This window comes from Psammomys obesus, unplaced genomic scaffold (assembly GCF_907164565.1).
Source record: "Psammomys obesus unplaced genomic scaffold, mPsaObe1.curated_primary_1811, whole genome shotgun sequence".
In the NCBI taxonomy this organism is placed as follows: Eukaryota; Metazoa; Chordata; class Mammalia; order Rodentia; family Muridae; genus Psammomys; species Psammomys obesus.
The window spans coordinates 16,516-38,170 of record NW_026589772.1 but is presented as its reverse complement, the minus strand read 5'-3'; the positions used below and the strand labels follow the sequence as shown (position 1 = coordinate 38,170).

The window sequence follows — 21,655 nt, the reverse complement described above, 5'->3', positions numbered from 1 at the left end:
GAGTAAATAGGCTTTTAAGTTTGAAATCTTTTAATGCTATGTTTTTACATTTAGGAACACAAGAAAGAACAATGGAAAAAAAAAAGAGTCTCACAGAGATGCCATGCAACTTATTTCTCTTTCCAACCATTTATTGATCAGTCTCTTTATCTTTCCATCAAGATTTACCTTTGAGTCTGAATCCTAACAATAAAATATTCATTGGGAATACATCTTGGAGTTTACCACCTTTCTGAGCGCACTCTTCACATCCTTGTTTCTGAGGCTGTAGATCAAGAGGTTCACCATGGGGATCACTACAGTGTAGAACACTGTGGCCACTTTGTTGGCATCCCCACTACTGTCTGCAGTGGATGAACAATAAATGGAAAGGATTGTTCCATGGAAGACAATGACGGCTGTGAGATGAGAAGCACATGTAGAAAAGGCTTTGTGTCTCCCCTCTGCAGAGTGCATCCTCAGGATAGTGATGAGTATAAACAAGTAGGAGGTGAAGATGATCACAATACTAAGGCTCTCATTAAAGGTGGCTACAACAAACAGCAGGACTTTGTTAACAGTGACATCTGAGCAAGCCAGACTTAAGAGAGGAGGCAGGTCATGAAAGAAGTGGTTGATCACATTTAACTTAAAAGTTGGGATCTCAAGGGCTAAGCACAAGTGAATCAGAAAAAACGCGGATGCACAGTGGTAGCAGCCAGACACCAGTATCCTACAGAGCTCTGGAGACATAATAGCCATGTACAGTAGTGGGTTACAAATGGCCACAAAGCGATCATAGACCATCACAGCCAGCAGGAAAACTTCAGTGACCACACATGTGCAAAATAAATAAAACTGGACCATACATTCCAGTAACGATATGGCTTTGTCCTTATTGAAGATGCTAGCCAGCATTTTAGGCACAATGATAGAGGAGTATCAGAAATCCACAAAGGAGAGGTGGCCGAGGAAAAAATACATAGGGCTGTGAAGCTGAGAGCTGACCTGAATCAGTGCAGCCATACCCAAGTTGGCCAAGACAGTGACTCCGTAAATGAGAAGAAACACCAAGGAGAGAAAAATATTCAACTCAGAGACATCTGAGAATCCCAGGAGGATGAACTGTGACACAATGGTGCAATTTCCCTCAACTATCTGCCCCATTTAAGTACTTGTTGAGAAGATACTGACACAGTTCTTTATTTTAGGGTTGAAAATAGAGGTTGAACTTTCCTGAGAAAGATTCTGGATGCAGCGGTGTAGTAAATATCTGTAAAACTAGAATGTACATGTGAAATTTAGTATTGACTAAATCCGTGATAACGGAAGTGTTTAAAATCCACGGTTTAATTCAGAAATCACACCAAAATTAAACTCTGTGAACCATACTCATTTGTTTGATGTGTTTATCATAATTGCAAGCATGGTCTTAAAATACACAGAAGCAGCAGAAAGTATTGTACATTTAGTTACCTCACTGATCTCTAAAATTTAATGTCCATTGATGCAACATCCATTGCAAAGTTCACATCAGTCAATATTCTAAATATTAGGACCCTGAGAAATGACTTTTAAGTTTAAAGGTTACCTTCTTTGAGTTTTCAGAGAAACTTACATGATTAATATTATTTACTCCTCTAAGGTGGTCTAAACTGAAAGAACATGGTTAATTTCTATATTATCATTTGCATCTGAGAAATAATCACACTGATTTAGTCAATTTTAGGATTAAGTTCCAGCCATTGCCCAGAAACTGAATGCTCTTGATTACTACATACCGTTATCTCTGCATGACTCTTCAGCTTTTTAAATAAAAGTCTTTTTTAAACAAATATGTTGTTTTGAATTTCACAGGAAAACTAATCAAAGATGTAGACACAATATCAAAACAATTGACTACTGATAATTGTGAATGTTTCAAGGTGTTAAAATTTGTAAATCAAGTGGAAAATTTGGGGTGATTAAAATTGTAATAGATATGAAAAAATGTATCACGTAATTTGATAAATTTGAATAATTTAATTGCACAAAATATAAAGTAAACAAGTTAAAAACATGATGGCGTTAGGCTGGATATTATACACATAAATATCATGCCTCGCTTTTATCTTTAAACAAATAATTTTATTCATGTTAAGATTTAATAAGAATTTATTACATAACAAGATTCCTTTTTCTTTTAATTTTTTTTCTTTTACATTTTATTAACTCTGTATCCCAGCTGTATCCTGCTCCCTCATTCCCTCCCAACCCCACCCATCCTCCCTCATCTCCTCCTTGCCTCTTTCCAAGTCCACTGATTGGGGAGGACCTCCTCCACTTTCATCTGATTCTGTTGTATCAGGTATCTTCAGGACTGGCTGCAAAGTCCTCCTCTGTGGCCTAGCAGGACTGATCCTCCATTGGGGGTGGGGAGGTCAAAGAACCCGCCATTGAGTTCATGACATAAATAGTCCCGTTCCACTTACTAGGGTAAAACCAATTGGTTACTGAGCTACCACGGGCTACATCCAAGCAGAGGTTCTAAGTTATATCCATACATGGTCCTTGGTGGAGTATCAGTCTCAGAAAAGACCCCTGTGCCTACATATATTTGGTCCTTGTGGAGCTCCTATCCTTTCAATGTCATACTGATTCCCCCTTCTTTCATATGATTCCCTGCACTCTGCCAAAGGTTTGGTTATGAGCAAACTCACTTGGATACTGAGCTACCATGGGCTACATCCAAGCAGGGTTTCTAAGTTATATCCATACATGGTCCTTGGTTGGATAAACAGTCTCATATAAGACCCCTGTGCCCAGATATATTTGGTCCTTGTGGAGCTCCTGTCCTCTCCACATCATATTAACTCCCCCTTCCCTGCACTCTGCCCAAGGTTTGGTTATGAGTCTTAAGAAACAACCCAGATGTCCCTTAATGGAGGAATGGAAACAGAAATTGTGGTACTTTTACACAATGGAATAGTACTCTGCAATCAAAAACGAGGAAATCATGAAATTTGCAGGCAAATGGTGGGATCTAGAAAAGATCATTTTGAGTGAGGTATCCCAGAAGGAGAAAGACACACATGGTATATACTCACTTATATAGACCTATAAGTTATAATAAATATAATTAAATCTATACACCTAAAGAAGATAAACAAAAAAGAAGACCCGGGGTAAGATGATCAATTCTTAATTAGAAAGAAAAATGGGATGTAGGAGAAAACAAGTGACAGGACAGGAACCTACCACAGAGGGCCTCTGAAAGGGCCTCTGATACACTACCTAGCAGTGTATCTTAACCAGATTCTAAAGCAAGTTTGCAGGCCACATTTCTTAAGAAAGTTGGGATAATTTACGAATTTGAAACACAAAAATGTAGAGAGCTCCTTATTTACTCACTTCCAGAAACTCTTGATAGAAACATCCATGAGGCACAAAACAGAGGCACCAAGCACATATTTGTCGGGGAAAGAATAAAGAGAACACCAAAAACAAGCTTTTCTCAATTTATCAACTAACTACAAAAACTTGAGGATATATTCATTAATATGTCATTTCAACATGTGCCATTCTTCTGATCTGAAGAGATTCATTCCTCAAATGCACAAGAAATGTGAGCAATTTGTCTTTTACTGAGTTCAAAGGGAAACATAATTCTGAAAATGCTTAACCAGTACCTGGATTAATGATGAAAAAAAACAAATATCTTGTCCATTGACTCCCAAGCATTTACTCGTTACTAACAAGGAATGTGATGCAGGAGGATATTTGCCAGTGCCCATGGACATTTTCTGCTTTCACAATAGGGGGAGAGTTGTTAATACCTCATGGGAATGCTGCTGACCTCCTTATTGTACTGACATTTCACACTAAATGCATTATACAAACAAATTATGATTTAGATTAAACTGTGCTTATAGCGACAGCTGGGAAACCTGCCTTACAGAGACATATTGGACTTCTTATTTCAAAACTGAGATAAATCTCTCTTCTGCTTCAGACATGGTTCATTTGTTTATGCTCCTACATGAATGTAGGAGCATGAATGTAGCCACTATCATTGTAAAGTCCAGGTACAAGATGCCTAGGATATACTTAACGCTAAGGGTAAGAGAGTTTATATGCTAATACGTAGAGAGTTTATATATAAAGTTCGGCTATAAAGGCATAACTGTCCAGTCTGCATAAAAAAGGGGCAAGCCAAAAAAATAGCCACTATCAATGTGAAGTCCAGGTACAAGATGCCTAGGGTATGCTTAAATGCTAGAGGTAAGAGGGAGTTTAAATAAAAAGTTTGGCTATAAAGGCATAACTACCCATTCTATATAAACAAGGGGATAGGACAAATAGCTACAACATATATAAAAATCTAGGGCTAAACCTCAAAACAGGTACAAGATACCTACGGTATGCTTATATTCTAAATTAAAAAGGAGTTTATATAAAGTTTACTTAAAACATGCATTTTATATTGCTCAAGGCAACCAGCTTGTCTCTCTAATGGGAGGCTTCTCTAGGGAAATAGGTAGCAACTTGGCCTAATACAACAAGCACGCAAGAGCCCGAAAAGATATTTTAATCTATCTAACCTTGTTTTGATGATAATGATTGTATGTTCAATAAAAATGGTAACGTATATTTCTAATCCCTTTACATGGGAACAACTCTAAAACTGACTGAGACATAAAAGTATGTTTTCAGCCAAAAACTTCAACAATACTTGGCCAATAAATCCTTGGCTATAATATCTTCAACATGTATTATGCTAAACTTTTAATTGATATAGATTAAATTGGCTTACAGTTTAGTTTCATCCTGCACATCTTATACATTTATAAGTTTAGAACTCTATAATGCTTGTGAGAAATTATATATTTGCAGAACAAAAGAACTGGTCACCACAGATGCTGGATCAAACCTAATAGAATCATTCTTCAGCATGCTGACACATTGACACATCTGTTCCAGCATCTTGCATGTTCCAGCATTCTGCTTGTTCCTGTCTCAACTGCTTCAATTGCTATTTTCTCATCAAAGCCTGCTCCCAAAAGAACTTTGACGAAAACTACTAATTTTAACTGGTCCAGCATTTTAGACTGTTTCAAAAAGGACTTTTATTAAGCCTGAAATTTTTCAACATTCAAATGTTATTGGACCACAAATGTTATTGCTTGCTTAATTAATCATTTTTATTTGGGCCTCCTACAGGATTTCTACATGTCCACAATGTCAGCTAGAAGAGACTCATGAGAATGGCGTCCAATTTCCTTTAAAGGAGGTTGGGTATGTTTTTAGTTGTTTGCCTATAGCTACAAAATTTTATTGTTATTGGGAGATGTTTATTATTAATGGTCTTATTCAAAGTAAAACAAGGAATATACAGGGATATTTTATAGAAATAGAAAAAAAGGTAGATTATGAATCTACTCAACTTAAGGTTTTATTTGTTATTACTAAATAAGGTTACTTTTAACTCTGGTATAGGATTTTGCATATTGATGCAAAAATAAGTATTTTTAATACATTGGTATAAGCTTTACTATATTGATAGAAAGTCAAGGTTACTTCCATTCTTTTAAACTATTATTAAAAGGTGGTTAGGATATTAGGTATGCAAGTTAATTATTAGTTATTCAACTCATAGTCATGTCAGACACTAGTCTAATTTATCACAGGAGTATATACATCATAGGTTTAACAGATAGATATGATTTTGTATACAAAGCGATTACATAAAGATAGGTAGTCTTCAAAAACTTCAGAGACCTACAGAATATGGCATTTAAAATGTTCTTATTATTTTAAAGATTCTTTGACAATGAGACAAGTCATTTCCTAGCAGCACCCCACCTACCTGAAAGAAGATAATGAGCATCGAAGAACCTCCATATGGAGATGGCTTCAAATGTGGCAAACAAGCCATTCTGGTAAAGAAAATACTCTCGATTCACAACAGACAACTTTTGCCTAAAATGGGCAAGCTTAAATGCAGGACAAGTCGACTGCCGACCTATGCCAAGACAGGGTAAGCAAGTCCTAAATGGTTCCTGCTTCACGTACATGTCTGTCAAAATATTCTGAGTCAGAAGGCTGAAGATGATGCTCCAACGTTATAGAGAGTTATGGGTGACTGTTCAGCAGCAAACTGTCTCTGTCAATTTTTTATTTTTTGGAAGCTGCTAACATGTACTTCCTATTTACTCTCATAACTAATTTTATTCCTTCTCAAGTCTCTGATGGGGTTGAAGACCAAATAGTTACAGTACCACATTTAAGCTTAAGTTGTTTAGAAGTTGAGAAATCTTTTCATATAGGTAATGCCAATAAGGATAAAAATTAATTTAGATATAGAACTTTAAACTTGTCAAGATAGATAGGATAATCAGATACTTTCTCCTAAGATACCCTCTCCATGTGCTAAATACACATGGACTAGACATTGCACATGTAGATTTTACCTAACAGTTTTCATAATTTCATAATTATTATTGTATTGAAAGAAAAAAAGCCTTTTATTAGACTTAAAGGGGGAAATGTTGGTATAATGTTCTTTTAAAATGTATAGGCCTTACCCTTGTTAATTCAAATGCTGATTTCCCCACCCCAACTCTCTGGTTTCAATCCGGATATTGTATTGTGATACTCATTATAAGAATCCTGTCTTACTCTTGTGTAAACAGGACAAAATAAAGCAACTAGAAACAATGTTGTGCAATGGAAGGAGCCAGAGGACAGGAAAGAGGGGAGGAGCCAGAAGGCAGGAGTTGAGTGGGAGGAGAGCAAAGAGAGAGAGGAGAGCAGAGCTGGAGAAGAGAGCTTGGAGGATGTGGAGCATGAACCAGACCTAACATTTCACAAAAAGCAAGTATAATGTGGGAAATCTAAATGTTAGGAAACTGAGGGCTTGGAGGTTTAGGAGGGAGTAAATATTGCCCAGCATTGTGTTCTAGCTTAACTAAAAACCCAGTCTCTGTGTGGTGATTTCGTTATACAGCTGCTGAAGATTAACAGCAAGCTTTACTAGAAGATAAATCAATAGTAAATATCAATAATAGCCTACAACACATGAACAGTACTAATGGTTGTTTACTGAAACTGCCAGTGTTGAGGTAACTGTGAGCAAACTCTTCACACAGCCTCCACCATATTGAGTGGATGAACTTAGCATTAATAACAAAATTAAACAGAGAAGCAAGCATCCTCTTCTTTAGTTTGCATTATTTCTTTCTCAGACCAGTAATTATAGTGTGTCTTTCTGAAGATTAAATGGCTAACATTTCTTTCTAAGATTATCCCTTACCAGGGAGGAAATATATTCTCCTGAACGTATGCTTATGGCATATTATATACTAATGTGTACTCTAGAAGCAAGACATGAAACACCAAATAACAAAGGTTTACAAAACTACTTTATGAATGCAATAATAATCCATAAGGAAAATAATTCAAATTTTGATCTCTCTGAAACTATTATTTCAGTATATTCTACCAAAAAAAAACCCAATGTAGTTGTGAATATTCAACCAACCCACCTGTGAAACAAATATTATACGTCTCACTCTGCTCCTGAAGATGTCATAGAAAATGCCAGTCCTTATGTATGAGTGAATATCCCTGAATCTTATGATCCTAAGCTTCTGAAAACAAGCACAAATCTCTGTGGGACATCAGTGTGACAGCAAGAAAATACTCCCTGTTGAGATTCAATTATATGTATAATGATATACAAAATGGGAAAATTAATCAGTGAAATTCATTGTATCTTAAGGTAACATAATTTAATTCAAGTTTCTTGGTGATCAATGTATGCCACTGATGGTCCCCCTCCCCTTCCTTCTGATCCTAATCTATTAGGTCTCATCAGGAGTGGCTGCAATGTCTTCTTCTGAAGCCTGGTAAGACTGCACCCCCCTGAGGAGGAGGTGATCAAAGAGCAGACCAATCAACTCATGTTAGAGACAGTCTCTTTTCCCATTACTAGGGAACCCACTTGGACACTGAACTGCCATGGGCTGCCTCTATGCAGGGGTTCTAGGTTATCTCCATGAATGGTCCTTGGTTGGAGCATCAGTCTCAGAAAACCCCTTATGCCCAGACTTTTGGTTATGTTAGTTTCCTTGTGGAGCTCTGTCGTCTCCAGGTCTTACTATCTCCCCCTTCTTTCATAAGATTCCCTGCATTCTGCCCAAAGTTTGGCTGTGAGTCTCAACCTCTGCTTTGATACCCTGAAAAGTAGAGTCTTTCAGAGGCCCTCTGTGGTAGGTTCTTGTCCTGTTCCTTGGTTTCTCCCTCTTCTCATGTCCATCCTTTTTGCCTGAATGAGGATTGAGCATCTGAGGCAGAGTCCTCCTTCTTGATTAGCTTCTTTATGTGTACAGATTTTAATATGTTTATCCTATATTACATGTTTAATATCCACTTATGAGTGAGTATATACCCTGTGTGTCTTTCTGCTTCTGGGTCATCTCACTCAGGATTATCTTTTCGAGTTCTCACCATTTGCCTGCAAATGTCATGATTTCCTTGTTTTTAACTGCTGAGTAGTATTCCATTGTGTAAATATGCCACAATTTCTATATCCATTCTTCAACTGAGGGATATCTGGGTTGTTTCCAGCTTCTGGCTATTACAAATAAAGCTGCTACAAACATGGTTGAACAAATGTTCTTGTTGTGTACTTGAGCATCTTTTGGATATATGCCTAGTTGTGATATAGCTAGATCTTGATACCTCAAGATCCTAATTGTCTGAGAAGGCACCAGATTAATTTCCAAAGTGGTTGTACAAGTTTACATTCCCACCAGCAATGGAGGAGGCTTCCCTTTTCTCCACATCCACATGTGTTTTGCCACTTGAGTTTTTGATTTTAGCCATTCTGATGGGTGTAAGGTGAATTCTCAGGGTCGATTCAGTTTGCATTTCCCTGATGACTAAGGACATTGAGCATTTCTTTAAATGTTCCTCTGCCATTAGATATTCCTTTATTGAGAATGCTCTGTTGAGCTCTGTACCCCATTTTTTAAAATTAGATTACTTGATTTTTTGCTGTTTAACTTCTGGAGTTCTTTATATACTCTGGATAATAGACCTCTGTCAGATAAAGGTTTGGTGAAGATCCTTTCCCAATCTGTAGGCAGTCATTTTGTTCTGATAACAATGTCCTTTGATTTATAGAAGCTTTTCAGTTTCATGAGGTCCCATTTATTATTTGTTGATCTCAGAGCCTGTGCTGTTGGTGTTCTGTTCAGGACGTTTGTATCTGTCATAAATCTATTTTGATATCTGACTTGATTTATTTTTTTCTTTCTGTTTGTCTTATTCTTGAAAATGCTTGTGAAATGTATTTCTTATAAAACACACATTTTTCTTAAAATATGTACTGTTGTCCATATTTTGGTTAGTTATACTCTGGTGTTGTTTTCTAAACAGTTTGGGTTCATTTTCTTTTTCATACTTTAGTTCCCTGAGTCATATCATTTTAAAATATTAAAATTTTCTTATTTGATATAAGATTGTATTTTACAATTTTTCTTTTTATTACTGTCTTTCCTGTGTTCTATATGCAAGTATGTTTTAATTTTATGTCCATGTGTTTAATGGGAATGTTTAATTACTCCTTTGTTTTTATAGGAGTCATAAATGAGAATTTGTTCTTCTCTATATATTTGTAAAATTTCTGAGAAATATCTTACTGTTTACTTTTTAATATTATTGTGGCCATAAAAGATCTATGCCATGGCTACTATTCCATTGTTATCTAAACTTTCTTGCTGGCTACAATATTCTCTGTTCAGTGTACCTGTGAAGATAAGGAACATTACCCAATAGTTAAGTTAAATTTGTAAACATCTGAATACATAGTTTAGTCTGTAGTATTCTTTGCCTCAGAAAGAAGCATTCATGTATTGTATGTATGAAATAAAATAATACAGACATCATAAGAATATGAAGAATTCTCTATATAGAAGAGATTAAGAAGAAAACATACAGTTAAAATTCTCATTATAGCTATAGCTATAATGTGTGTATACACACAAAAAACTATAATTATTGTTTGAAAAAATATGAATTTGCCTAATTGAATTGTTTGCCTTATTGAATATGTTATTGAATATGTTATACTGTTATTGCCTTATTGAATTTGCTTTCTTGAATATGTTCATGAGTTGTCAAACTTGGACCACATGATTAGATTTTCAAAACTTGTTTATACATTCAATTGATTATTAATTTTTATAAAATGTGAAAGCAGTTATGTAGAAGGAATGGAAGTCATTATGATGAAATCATCTGGGTACTGAAGGAAAAGGCTGCATATAGCTAGAGCTTTTTTAGGTTGTAGAAAGACAGTTTAGAAAAAGGATGTTCAATGAACACAAGCATGGAACAAGTTTGGAGGATTAACTATTAATCCTAACTAACAGAGTAGGGTAGTTATGGGCAGCATCAGCTAATAACTATATTAAATAACTTGTGCACAGGCTCTTGTATGTTCTCAGTACTAGAAACACAATGTTTGCCCATTTATACTGATCTTTTACCTTGCCTTTCCCTGTATGATGTATATGAATACCGAATGACCTACAAAGCCTCATAAAACATGTAATGTAGACCCCCGGTCAGATGTAACCCATAGACAGTTCAGTATTCATGTGGGTGCCCTAGTAAGCTAAGAAGACAGTCTCTGAAATGAAAGTGGTTGCCTGATCCTTTCTGGTAGGGCATCTGACCTAATGATCCCACAGAGAAAGAGGATCCAGACTGTCCTAATGGGACCTGTTAGGCTAGGGTCACACAGCAGGGGAGGAGAACCTCCCCTATCAGTGGACTAGGATAGCAGAATAGGGAAGGAAGAGGGAGGAAGGGTGGGACCAGGAGGAGATGAGGGAGGGAGCTGCAACTGGGATACAAAGCAAATAAATTGTAAATAATAAAATAATAATAATAATATAAAAAATAAAGTAATTTCAATAATAAAATAAATTGTTTGTGATCATAAAGTTATTACATCATCTAAAAGTAATTAATTGTAATTGCTTATGTTAAGGTCTCAAATGATTAGCAAGATTTAGTCTCCTGGGTTTATTTCTGGGTTTATGACTGAAGCCATAAATACAAGACTGTGTATATTACTCCCATTCAAAGAGATTCAACAGTGATCCACAAAAGTTTTGCTTCACAGCTGCAAGAAAAAAGGTAGATATTAGTTTTGTTCAGGAAAATAAGTTGGGATGAAGATGTTAACGCATTTTGATATATGGTGTCGTTGAGTAAGACGTAATATTTCCATATTTTATTACAATATACCCCTGAGTTGAGAGATTTCCTCATATTATATCTCAATGTTTTATCTTGATACTGGATTCCTGTATATCTCTGCTGGGCTTAACAATTCTCATTATGACTGATGGTTTAAAGTCACTCCTTTGTTTCATAACTGATGGCAGCACCATTTAAAAACTGTTATGCCAATATCTTGATAAGAAAGGAAAATAGGAATGTGATGCTTAAGAAATTGATGTAAAGCTTTGACTCTAAGTATCAGGACACTAGATATTGATATATAAATTTATCTGTATTTCAACATCACTGGAATGTTTAATTTTCTTATACTAAAAATAAAAATTCTGTTTTTGCCTGTGCATGTGTCTTTATGTATGTGTCTGAGTGTCTGTGTTTCAACCTTCCCATCTTTTTGTGTTTGTCTCTTAGTCTCTTTCTGTGTCTATCTCGTTTTATCGCTGCTTTCTCACTCGTGTGTGTGTGTGTGTGTGTGTGTGTGCATGTGTGTGCCATTCAGATGTGTAACAACAATGTGTTACAGATGTGCAGCAACAATGTAACTTTAGAAATGTTCCATCCACCTTGGTTTGAAAGGTCAAACGGCTGCAATGGCTAGCTAGCAAGCCACATGGGCCCAACTAGGTTCATCTCCCCAGTGAAGTGGATAAAAGCTCATGTTATCATGTCCAGCTATTTTAACCTGTGTTATTAGAATAAACCTCACTTGCTCCTAAGCTCTCTAGGAAAGTACTCTTCAGACTGATTTGTCTCTCCTGCTCCATAAAGCATAACATTCTTATTTCTGTTCTACGTTTTTTATTCATTAGGAAATATGGAAAAGATAATGAAAAAATGCTCAGTTTTATAATGCAGTTTTCCAATGCTTAGATACACAATTTTTTTTCAGATTCATAGATAGATGGATATACAAATATGTAGATAAATTGATATAGATGAAATTATAAATGTATGAATATATGTTATAAATTTTAACTTAAATATTCTTCTGAAATCTATTTTTTCCTCAATATTCTTGAGGGTATTTACAATGGACAGGTAATTCACCCATGTATTATTTTTCTGACTGTATCCTTGAAGATTATACAATAGATATTAAAGCTTACAGTCTAGCAAACATTTAAACTCAGTAATTATATTGTGTTTAAGAAGCTGTTAAAATGGTTTGGGATTTCTAAAATGTGTGACCTGTAGTTTTCCTTGTCATACTGAAACCAAGATATTCAAAGAGTAATTTGCTTTTTAATCCAAGAACTGTAACATTATGAGACTATACAGGCAATAAACAAGTTCCCAGTCTCATTCTCTGTTTTATCACTTTTTAGAATAAAATCCACATTCCAGAGAAGAGAAGCCATGTTACTGACATACGGAAATAACAGCAGGGCCATGTTCTTGGGTTTCTCAGAATACCTGAAACTGAAAGTCCCTCTCTTCTTGGTGTTTCTCACGGTCTACACCGTTTCTTGGTGTGATAGGGAATATTGGAATGATCCTCATGATCAGAATTAATCCCAAACTGCACACTCCCATGTACTTCTTCCTCAGCCACCTCTCCTTTGTGGATTTCTGCTCTTCCTCTGTCATTGCTCCCAAGATGCTAATGAACCTTGTTGTAAAAGACAGAACCATCTTGTTTTTAGCGTGTATAGTACAGTACTCTTTCTTTGCTATCTTTGTGGTAACTGAGTCCACTTTATTAGTGGTTATGGCCTATGGCAGGTTCGTGGATATCTGCAACCCACTGTGCTATACAGTAGCTGTGTCCCAGCAACTCTGCAACAGTCTAGTGGTGGGATCATATGCATGGGGACTCACACGCTCCTTGACAATGACGTGTTCTGTTGTCTTTTGTTGATTCAACACAATTGATCTTTTCTCCTGTGAGTTCTCTTCACTTCTAGCCTTCTCATGCTCTGACACTCTTGTTAGCCAAATACTTCTCTTCTCACTTTCCACTGTGAATGCTGTTAGCACTCTGCTCATTATCCTCCTGTCGTATGTGTTCATCTTTGTCACCATAATCAAGATGCAATCAGCCAGAGGGCACCACAAGGCTTTCTCCACGTGTGCCTCACACTTGACTACCATCACCATCTTTTATGGCACTGTCCTGTTTCTGTACTCTGTGCCCAACTCAAAGAACTCCCAGCTCACACTTAAAGTGGCCTCCTTGCTTTATACACTGGTGATTCCCATGCTCAGCCCTCTGATTTACAGTCTGAGGAATAAAGATGTGAAGGATACAGTCAGAAAAATAAAAATGGGTGAATTGGCTGTCCATTGCAAATAGCCTCAAGAATATTAAGGGAAAAGATAGATTTCAGAAGAATATTTAAGTTAAAATTATTTTCTTTCTTTCAAAATTGGTAACAACAACAAAAAACCAGAGCTGAGGGTGTTTTTTTTTCTAATTATTAATATACTTTTGAGATTATGCAATTCCCCTACCTCCAGCCCTCATACCCCAAGAAAACCTTCTTTTGGCATCAGAGAGAGGCCATTGTAGAAACCACAAGCAACTTAAAAATTTATAATGCAGAGTTGTAAAGCTCAGTCCCAATGGATGCATCAACAAAGCAGTCCTAAGCCTGAGATTGAAGAGGAGGGGAAGAAAGAAAGAGGCAGAAGATCAGGAAGTTGCTGTGAGAATTTTGTCTTCTAAGAATTTCAGAAGTCACACACGTGAAGTCTTGCCCAAACCTGAGGCCAAAAGAAGTTAGAGTTCCATTTCAAGCCAAAAGAAGTTTTATTCAGAAGAGATACAAGCCATAAATGACATCATGAGGTAAGAATGAAATACTGGCTTCAAAATCTAAAAGCTATTTTACTGAGCAAAATTGTTATGACTTTTGGGGTTTTTTTTTCTCTGTTAGGTGCATGTATTTTGTAACACATAAGGATGACCTAAATGGAAACTTGTGTTAGATGATTTCATTGTCCTAATATACTCTTTCTTATTAATTAATTCAATTTACATCATATGTTTTAAGTAAGTATAATTAATGATAGACTTTTGAAATTTTCTTAATGATTGACTGTACTGTCAATTATGTCTACCTAGCCTGTATTACACTATACTTGTCTAGTTAGATGATGTCAAAATATTATAACACCCTGAATGATTTTTAACTGAATTTTCATGTAAATCTGAGTCTTTGTACAAATAATTCTAATTTATCTTAAATGAAAAGTTGTTTGTGATCTGAAATGTTTTACAAAATATTACGAAAAAAAAGAACAGTCATCATGTACTAGTTCCCATAGGTGATAAAAATGCCATTCTTTGAAACTCTTCGTCAAACTCTCTCCTTCAAGTGTCCTTTCTAGTACCCAGTATGAATCTGTATAATTTTAAGTGATGATCATTGTGAGGGAGCAAACACATTTCTGTCTTCAAAACTGGAAAAATGCGCAAGTATATAATCTAAAATATGATGTTATAAAAACTTAATAAAGCTATTATTTGATCAAATTATTGTGTATACATGGTGATTATTAAAATTTATATTTGATACACACTTTAAATAAATGATGAACAGATTTTCCTTATATATGCAATGGTAAAGTACATATTACGAAAGTGTTTTTGGAATGGGTTGTGTTTTTAACAATTTTATCTTTTACAATGTATTATTTGGATTTTTTTTTTACTTTTTTTGTTAAAAAAATTTCCATCTTTATTTTATGGAACAAAGTTTCTGCTTAAGATAGAGAGCAGATAGATAGATAAAGTAAGTCCTCCCGTTCTTCTCAGACTCCTGTATTTGTTTGGAGTCCTGCTCTCTGAGTGTTTCCAGGGTCTTGAGTCTGTCACTCCGCTCTGCAGATGCCTGTGCAGCCATGATTCATGGAAGTCACTCTCCTCTCTGCTAGAATACGCATATTCTCTGTGTGCTTTAATGAGATCGCCCTCACTTTCTGACTGTAGATGTGATCCTTGTATTTTTTTTAGTTGGTATGTTATATCACAGGAAATCTCACGAGGGCTTTACCAGTAACAAGAATCTCAGTTAGAAATTATATCTTATACTCTGAAATATTTTAAGGCCTGTGGTATTTCTTTGTTATCTGTTGACTCTAACTCACTGTAGAATATGTTCTTTAAAAAGTTGCCGCTTCCACCAACATAGGCACACAGTGCAGTCCCTTCTTGCTGTTTGAAGCATGTCATTTTGGAGACACGCAAAGTATGTAGTTATAAATTCTAAACTGGCAGCAAGTCTCTTTCCACAGGAGGGTAGGGATTGAGCTCACACTCTAGCTCCCCTGTCAGAGCTTTCAACTTTAATACACAGTCTGTGTTTACTTCTGACCTCCTTGGAGAATTATGTTCATATTTTGACATAAACAACACCACCATGTATGCAGTGAATAGCTTTAACCTGACACACAGGCAGTGATCATTTTACTCTCAAATCCTGTAACAAAACCAGCGACTTACAGCAAATCTGTGAGCAAGATGGCAGAGTATCTGTCTTTCTGATTGTGGCTAACTATAGTTTATAAGATGCTCTCCGGTTCAATTTATGTCTCATGAATTGCACACTTTGCTTGTTATGGATGATGAGTTCTCTCCTCTGTTACACATATTCTATAATCTATTGATGTGCATTTGGATCATGCTTTTGAGAATCTGAATAGTATTTCAGTGATCATTGAGTTATCATGCAGATAACGCTGATGATTGACTTGATGACTTCATTAGGAACATGTACTCTTTTAGTTTCTGGATAATATAATGCAACTTTTTTGGAAAAAAATCTCATTAACTTTATTTTTTTGAAATTTTTAATTTTTGTATTCCTTTTATATTCTTGTTGTAGCCCAATCCCTTCTCTCCTCCCAGTCCCACCTTCCCTAATTCTTCATCCCCCCTCCCTTTTTCCTCAGAAAAAGGGAGCTCCCTTTCCCATCCAGTCCAGCTCATCCAACTGCACCAAGACTGAGCATGTCCTCTACCCCTGTGGCCTTGCAAGACAGTAGCTCCAGGGCGAAGTGATCAAAAAACTGGCAAGTGAATCCATGTCCAATGTGGTCCCCACTTCCCTTACTAGAGGACCCACATGAAGCCTAAACTGCCCATCTGATACATCTTTGTAGAGGACCTATGTCCATTTGCTGTATGGGTGCATTGTCCTCCTCTGTGGCCTGGCAAGGCTACTCTCCACTCAGAGAGGGGAGAGGGGATGGTCAAAGAGCATACCACTGAGTTCATGTCAGAGACAGTCCCTGTTCCCATTATTAGGGAACTCACTTGAATACCGAGCTGCCATGAGCTACATCTGAGCAGGGGTTCTAGGTTATATCCTTGAATGGTCCTTGGTTGGAGTATCAGTCTCAGAAAAGACCCCTGTGACCAGATATTTTGGTTCTATTGCTCTCTTATAGAGCTCCTGACCTCTCCAGGTCCCACTATCTCTCCCTTCTTACATAGGATTCCCTGCACTCTGCCCAAAGTTTGATTAAAAGTCTTAGCACCTTTTTTGATACACTGCTGGGTAGAGTCTTTCAGAGGCCATCTGTGGTAGGCTCCAGTCCTGTTTCCTGTTTTCCCCTTCTTCCAATATCCATCTTTTTTGTCTTTCTGAGTGAGGGTTGATCATCTTACCTAGGGTATTCCTTCTTGGTTAGCTTCTTTAGGTGTATGTTTATCCTATACTATAGGTCTAGTATCCACGTATAAGTGAGTATATACCATATTTGTATTTTTGTTTCTGGGATATCTCACTCAGGAAGATATTTTCTAGTCCCATCTGTTTGCCTGAAAATGTCATGATTTCCTTGTTTTTAATTGCTGAGTAGTATTTCGTTATGTAAATGCATGACAATTTCTGTATACATTCCTCCGTTGACAGACATCTGGGTTGTTTCCAGGTTCTGGCTATTACAAATAAAGCTGCTACGAACATGGTTGAACAAATACAAATATGTTGCTGGTCACCACCATCTTGGATCTCTATTTTGGGCGGGGGGGCTTATGAAGGCACTTTGTTTTGTTTTGCTTTGGTTTAGTTTGGTTGCTGAGATTTTGAAGTTTACTATACATAGTGGATTTAAACTTTTTGTTCTAAGCTTATTTTACAAATGGTCTCTCTGTTGTAAGGCAAACTTTTCTCTGGGGACACAACACATACCCAAGTTACTCAGCCCAGGAAGGAAACCTACTATCCACTAAGGTATCTAGTGCTCCAAAGTCAAACTAGTAGCATCAATATAATTTTACTTATTGAGTAATTACAAAGAGTTCAGTGAAGAATTACAGGAACAGGAAGTAGCTGAAAAGCCCAAGCGAGTGCAAATGAAGACTCATGAAAGCTGCAACCCAGCACTCTCTGCATAACCAGATAGTAGCTCACTCTACAGGTTCAAGACTATGCTATGGCTTTTCAGAGTCTTGTGTCCAAATAACTGTTTCCTTTTCTCTAAAAAGCTTCAAGGGGTCTTATAGAATTTTCCAAGTCTCTGTTTTCACAGGTACATTTTGTTTATTATTTGAGTTTCCTGAGTCTCCAACTCCATTTTAGAAGGGATATTTCAAATCAGAAGAAACTGCTCTACAACTTATCCCAATGCAGTAGTTCTTCTTTTGAGTAATTCCTTTCTTATACAGGCAGAGTTGTGTGAGTCATTCCAAATATGACACACAGCAGCTGTAGTTATTGGCATGAGACCCACACAAGATCAAAGTAATTAACACTAAAACATGGATGTGGTAGGGGCTCATGAAGTCTCCAATTTAGCAAACTATTAGAGGTAAATGTCTCTTGGGAAAGAGTCATTTTTCTTCAAGAATATGATTCCTGGTACATTGTTCACATTGTTCAAGCTCTGGTTGGATGCCACCCATCCATGACATATAAGGGTACTAATTTAGCTCAATGGTCTTTTAAAAAAGAGGAGGAAGAATAAAGTTGTGAGGGTGATGTTTTGGGGTATTCTAGGAGGAGTTAGAGGTGGGCCTTGGGGTGTATATGATAAAAATAGATTGATACGTCTAGAAAATTTTCAGTGAAGAATTAACAAATATTTTAAAGCGTAATGTTTCAGCATCACATATGAAATAAATTGATTAATATTTTCAATAATTATTTTTCAATTTTATCCATAATTATGTACAGATTTAACATATGATATATTGGTTCACACACATGTATATTGAATAAATCATATATATCACCTTAAACTTCTACTATTACTTAAGAGTGAGCGAATTAAACATCCTTCTCATTTTTTTGAGATCTGTAATATTTGTTAATTTTCTTCACATACTAAGTGAGGTAACAATCAAGAAATGAAATATTCTTAACCAAGTATGCTATTAAATAATATACTTCAACCTATGACAATAAAAGGTAAGAGAATACTTGAATCTTTCACAAAATAAAAGGTAAAAGATAAGCTTTTTCTATTGGACTCAAACTCTATTTCAACTCCATTGTGCAATATGAACTGTATTAATTTTAATAGAATCCATTAAATCAACCTTTATAGATACACTTTACGCACTGAGCAAACACCACTGACATAATATCCTTAAGAAGAGAAGACTTTAGTATCTATTATTTTTCTAACTGTGTCCTTGACATCCTTGTTTCTCAGACTGTAGATTAGGGGATTCAACATGGGGATCACCACTGTGTAAAACACAGAGGCCACGTTGACAGTTTGCCTGGAGTTCTTGGAGTTGGGTACACAGTATAGAAATAGTATGGTCCCATGGAAGATGGTTATGGCTGTCAGATGGGAAGCACAAGTGGAGAAGGTTTTGCGGCGGCCACTGGCTGAATGCATCCTCAGAATGGTAACAACAATGAGCACATAAGATAAGATAATGATAAGGAGTGTGCTGACCTCATTAAAAGTAGCAAAAATGAAAAGCAACCATTGACTGACAGAAGTGTCAGAGCATGAAAGTGAAAGAAGAGAGGAAAACTCACATAAAAAGTGAGTTGATGTTGAAAGCATGAAAGGATAAATTCAAAGCAGAACAGGTCAGTATTAAGGAGCATACTAACCCCCACTCATAGGATGCCAACACCAGCATGGCACAGAGCCTCTGGGACATGGCTACTGTGTAGAGTAGAGGGTTGCAGATGGCCACAAACCTGTCATGAGCCATCACTCCTAATAAAAGAGATTCAGTTACCGCAAAAGTACAGAAAAAAAAAAAAAGAATTGCACTAAGCATCCTACAAATGATATGGTTCTGTCTAGTATAACTAAATTTACCAGCATCTTGGGAGCATGATGGAGGAATAGCAGAAATCTACAAAGGAGAGGTGGCTGAGGAAGAAGTACACGGGGGTGTGCAGTTTGGGGTTAATCTTGATTGTGACAGTCATGCCAATATTCCCCACCACGGTGATGCTGTAAATGAGGAGAAACATGAGGAAGAGAGGGAGTTTGAGTTCTGGGTAATCTGAGAAGCCCAAGAGGGTGAACATGGCCCTGCTGTTATTGCATCTGACAGAGACATGACTTCTGTTTGTAAGAATCTAGAAGACCTAAAAGACTGTGAAGATGTAGCCAGCTTGTTTCATCAATTTCATAAAACTTGGAGGATAAAGCATAAATCTACACATAATATATTGTACTTATAATAAAATGTAGATATTGATCATAATATAAAATATAAATACTTTAAAGAATTTTAAATTTAAAATGAATTATTAAATGAAAAGCTAGCCTTTCAAATAAGTTATAGTAATGATAACTAAATAAAATTCAGAGCTGAGGATGAGTTTGGGGCTATTTTAAATCAAATACTTACATATAACTTTCAGTGGTATTAAGTTATTTAAGTTCATAGAAGATAAAAATAACATAACTAGCTATGTTAGCTATGTTAGATTTGTTATCAATAAAACTCAAGAATATGTAAGTTATGCATTCTCTGTTACAATATTTGAAACTCCAATATTTCTGACACTGAAATACCTCCAAGTTCTCCATATCTCTCAATTGACTTTAATTATTATGATTATTGCTTGCATTTTCTCACCTTGAACTGCTGTATTTTTTTATTTGCTTAATTTCGTAGTACTTTGTACACTTTCTATCATGGAAAAAATGGATTCTTACCTTTTTTTTAGAAAGCACATTATTTATATTGCTATTTATAGTTAGCAGTATCTCTTTATAGCTTAGGGATAATTAACCTGTTACATTTAGGATGGTTCTAGTTCTCTCATGAACCAAAGCTTACCTTTTAATAACATGCTAATAAATCTAAAGTTTACCTCTGTCTTGAGCTCTTATTTTCATTGCCCTACCTGTTTATACATGACCAAATCAATAGGCTCTAACTTTTCCTCTAGATCTATAGGCTAGTTTTATTTATTTATTTATTTATTTACTAAAAATCATGTTAAGCTATTGAACAAATTAGAGCTCCAAATTCTATGAAATGCAGCCTGTGACAGTATTCATGTTGCAGTAAGATATTGGAAAGTAGCTTTACAGTTAAAACCAAGTGAGAGGAATTTAGGATATATTTCTCATGCAGCAATAAATAACTGCAGTATAATCCAGCAGAATCTCTAAAAAGTCTGTCTCCCACCCCACTCACTCTCTTTATGCATCAAACTCACCTTTCTACTCTCTTTGTATTGTTTTTTATGTCTATTTCTCCATATCATTTAATTTGTTCCCTAGTTCATTCATATTCTCTTTGTGTTACTTGTCATGTAGGAGGATTATGATTTTTTATTTGGTAATGCAATATGAAGACTTCTGATAATAAAAAACATTATGCAAAATAATCATATTTCATTTCTTGATCAAAACATAGTTTATATGAAACTGCAGAAACATATTTTTTTTTTTTACCTTTAGTAAATGTTATTTTGGTCACATTAGAGTTTATAGACGTCCCTTTAAGAAAGGTGTGGAATTATAGGCAAAAATAAGGCATTCAGTGGCCTTGCTTCTAAATGCATAATTTTTGCCGTTGGAGAAAACACATTTCAATAGTAAAGTTGGACTCAATATGTTGTTTGGTTGTTGTTTAATGGCACAATTTTTCTCTTGGGTATTGTTATCATACAAGTATTTCATTCACTGGGTTAGAGTTATCCCAAAATAGTTTATATTATTTGAAGCTATTGTGAATGATATTGTTTTCTTGATTTCTTTTTCAGTCCATTTGTCATATATGTATAGGAGGACTACTGATTTTTTTTCTTTTTTTATTATTTTTTTACACTTTATTCACTTTGTATCCCCTCATAAGCCCCTCCCTCCTCCCCTCCCGAGCCCATCCCTTCTTCATGCATGCCCCTCCCCAAGTCCACTGATAGGGGAGGTCCTCCTCTCCTTACATCTGATCTTAGTCTATCAGATCACATCTGGAGGGGCTGTATTGTCATCTTCTGTGGCCTGG

General features: G+C 36.0%; 1 protein-coding gene and 2 pseudogenes across 1 annotated transcript; 1 reads left to right on the top strand and 2 right to left on the bottom strand.

Annotated features, from left to right (window-relative positions):
• Window positions 1–198: 198 nt before the first annotated feature.
• LOC129675400 (olfactory receptor 5L1-like) lies at window positions 199–1,146 on the bottom strand. The gene is given in 1 exon segment (XM_055605433.1): window positions 199–1,146. A coding segment is annotated over 1 exon segment (948 nt).
• An 11,481-nt stretch (window positions 1,147–12,627) lies between these two features.
• LOC129675399 (olfactory receptor 5D18-like) lies at window positions 12,628–13,564 on the top strand (annotated as a pseudogene).
• A 5,243-nt stretch (window positions 13,565–18,807) lies between these two features.
• Window positions 18,808–19,718, bottom strand: LOC129675396 (olfactory receptor 5D18-like; annotated as a pseudogene).
• Window positions 19,719–21,655: the final 1,937 nt, after the last annotated feature.